The sequence below is a fragment of the Austrofundulus limnaeus genome, unplaced genomic scaffold, assembly GCF_001266775.1.
Source record: "Austrofundulus limnaeus strain Quisiro unplaced genomic scaffold, Austrofundulus_limnaeus-1.0 Scaffold450, whole genome shotgun sequence".
Lineage (NCBI taxonomy): Eukaryota > Metazoa > Chordata > Actinopteri > Cyprinodontiformes > Rivulidae > Austrofundulus > Austrofundulus limnaeus.
Window position 1 is genome coordinate 208,652 of NW_013952852.1, and position 2,579 is coordinate 211,230.

At 41.8% G+C, this 2,579-nt stretch overlaps 1 protein-coding gene across 1 annotated transcript in view; it reads left to right on the top strand.

The window, feature by feature from the left end:
* prf1.9 (perforin 1.9) overlaps positions 1-1,435 on the top strand; it is a 4,509-nt gene extending 3,074 nt beyond the window's left edge. Inside the window, exon 4 of the mRNA XM_014024971.1 lies at positions 445-1,435. Coding sequence (XP_013880425.1) covers positions 445-1,333 — 889 coding nt within the window. The 3' untranslated portion in view covers positions 1,334-1,435. The remainder of the gene's footprint in view (positions 1-444) is intronic.
* The last annotated feature ends 1,144 nt before the right edge of the window (positions 1,436-2,579 follow it).

Below are 2,579 nucleotides of genomic sequence, written 5' to 3' on the forward strand. Positions count from 1 at the left end.
TTAGCTCAGCGCTACACGTTCTCCTCTCGTCACTGAGGTCCTCCATCCACATGACAGAGAGACAAACAAGCTAACCTGTTGTCCTCCATCCATATTTTCAGTTCCAGGCTGAGTCATTTCTACCTTCTCCTCACTGGTTTCATTTAAAAGAGTCGATCATCAGATATTGTCCAAGATTAACCTTCAGGGTGGATACAGCTCGCTAGCAGCCTCGCACCGAGGACCTATCCATGTCATCATTTACCCAGAATGCTTTGTGTGTAAATAAAATGGCTCTACCTGTGTTAAAATATATTTTTAAAATTTTACTAAACAGCCTACAGTATTTCACAGTGTTTATTTTACAGTTAAAATTAAATGTTTATCAAATAAAGTCTAATGTTACAACTAATCGTGGATCCCTTTAATAATCAATCAGCTGATCAGCACTTCCTTCTTTAACAGGTTTACAGAAATAAAGGGGGGCAGGACCACAGACTCAGACCTTCTCTTCTCTGCTGATAAAAACCCGTCTGCCTATAAGGACTGGATCAACACGATACCTGAGAATCCTGACATCATCTCGTACTCCCTCGACTCCCTGCACGAACTGATGCCGGCCGAAACGACGACGCGGCAGAACCTGCGCTCGGCCATCAGTCACTACATCCTGGAGAAGGGACTGCTGAGAAACTGTAGCGGGCGCTGTCAAACGGGGATCAGAAGCGACTCGAGGGATTCCTGCGTCTGCCAGTGCCACAACAACCCCGCCGTGAACCCGGACTGCTGCCCGACTCGCAAAGGCATGGCCCGGGTCATCGTTACGGTAGAGAGAGCCTCTGGTCTGTGGGGGGACTACTTCACTTCCACAGATGGCTATGTGAAGGTCTTTTTCAACCGCAATGAACGCCGTTCTCCGGTCATTAACAACAACAGCAGCCCACACTGGAACATGGTCGTGGACCTGGGTCAGCAGGACCTGTCTTCAGTGAATACAGTGAAATTTCAAGTTTGGGATCAGGACAGTGGCTGGGATGATGACCTGCTGGGGACGTGTAACCAGGTTTTGACTCCAGGCGTTAAATCGGATCTCTGTAATTTGAACCACGGTCAGCTGTTCTACAAGTGGGACGTGACGTGCGCTCCGAGCCTGAGCGGCGCCTCGTGCTCAGACTATAAACCATCGCCTATGGACCAAAGTCTGAGGGAGCTGTACGTGTCCCGTCATGCCCATCCCATTCCAAAGGCCATGCTGCGCCAGATGGGTGTGTTTGTGAACGAGTCCAGTCCCTGGCAAAACAAAAGTCTTACTGCTAATAAAGACAGGATGCAAAAAGTTTTTCAGTTATTGTAGGCAACAGGTTGGGTCAGAGTCATCTGCCCACTGACAACAAAAGGATAGGATAGGATTGGATAAGATAGGATAGGATAGGATAGGATAGGATAGGATAGGATANTACAATTTTTTTTTTCCTTTTGAGCTTTCTAATAAGAACCAGAAACTGAAGAACAAGGAAACAAGAATCAGAAAAAACACTTTGGCTGCTTTAGAGTCATCAGAATGGATGGATGCAAACAGTACATGTCAACCTCTTCGACGTTTACCTGTATAAAGAGCCTCAAAAACTCGCACCCGCTGCAAAGCAGGAGGAAAGGAGAACGGAAAAAGTTCAAAACTTATTTCTAGAACAGGTTGGAAGATGGCTGTTTGGTGTTATTTATTGTTTTTTAAATCATCCTACAGCCTCTGACATGTTAGATAAATTTGAAAATGAGGTTTTGAAAAAAATCTGTGAGATTGCTCTATACGTCCGTATACCTGACGTAAAATCCTTATAACTTACGGACAATCAGTACAAGTTGATGTATGTGGATGGATAGATGGAAGGATAGATGGATTGTATCTGAGATCAGAAGGGGTTTTTTTCAAACAGGAAGTACTCTTTGTATCTTTTCACCCCTCCTAAATAAAGGCCTTCCTGTAAAATGCTTTGATTTTTATGTTTCCATCATGGTCACTGGACTTTTTTAGATTTCATATCTTCTTTAATTAAACTTTTGTATGTTCAGGAGACCTGAGATAGACTTCAAAATAAAAGCCTGGCTCATCACAGCTATATTTTTACTAACCTAGTATTGCTATTACTGATACTTTTTATTTGAAACGCCCTGTCTGTTTAATAGTTTTATGATAAAACACAGGATAAATGTTTTAGGCAAAAAGAAATGTTTTCTAAATAATTATAATAATTTCAAACAATCTAATCCCCTATTACCTTCTACTACACACAACCGTCTGAGAAAAAAAGTCACAAGTGCAAAACAYTTTTGAAAAGATTAACATTGTATATATTATACCGCAAAAGTATAAATATAACCATGTCGACAACTTGGAGCATAAATCAGCAGATTTATGGCGATTCGATCGATTTGACCCGACCCCCCTCTTCCACAACCGCACCTGAGATCAAAGTGAGATTATTTAGGGGTTTTTAAGGGTTTAAGCTCTAATCTGAGCTGTTAGCTGAGTAAAATAGAAGTTTACACATCAATAACTATAAATTATTTCTCTTATTAGAAAACATATATACGACATATTG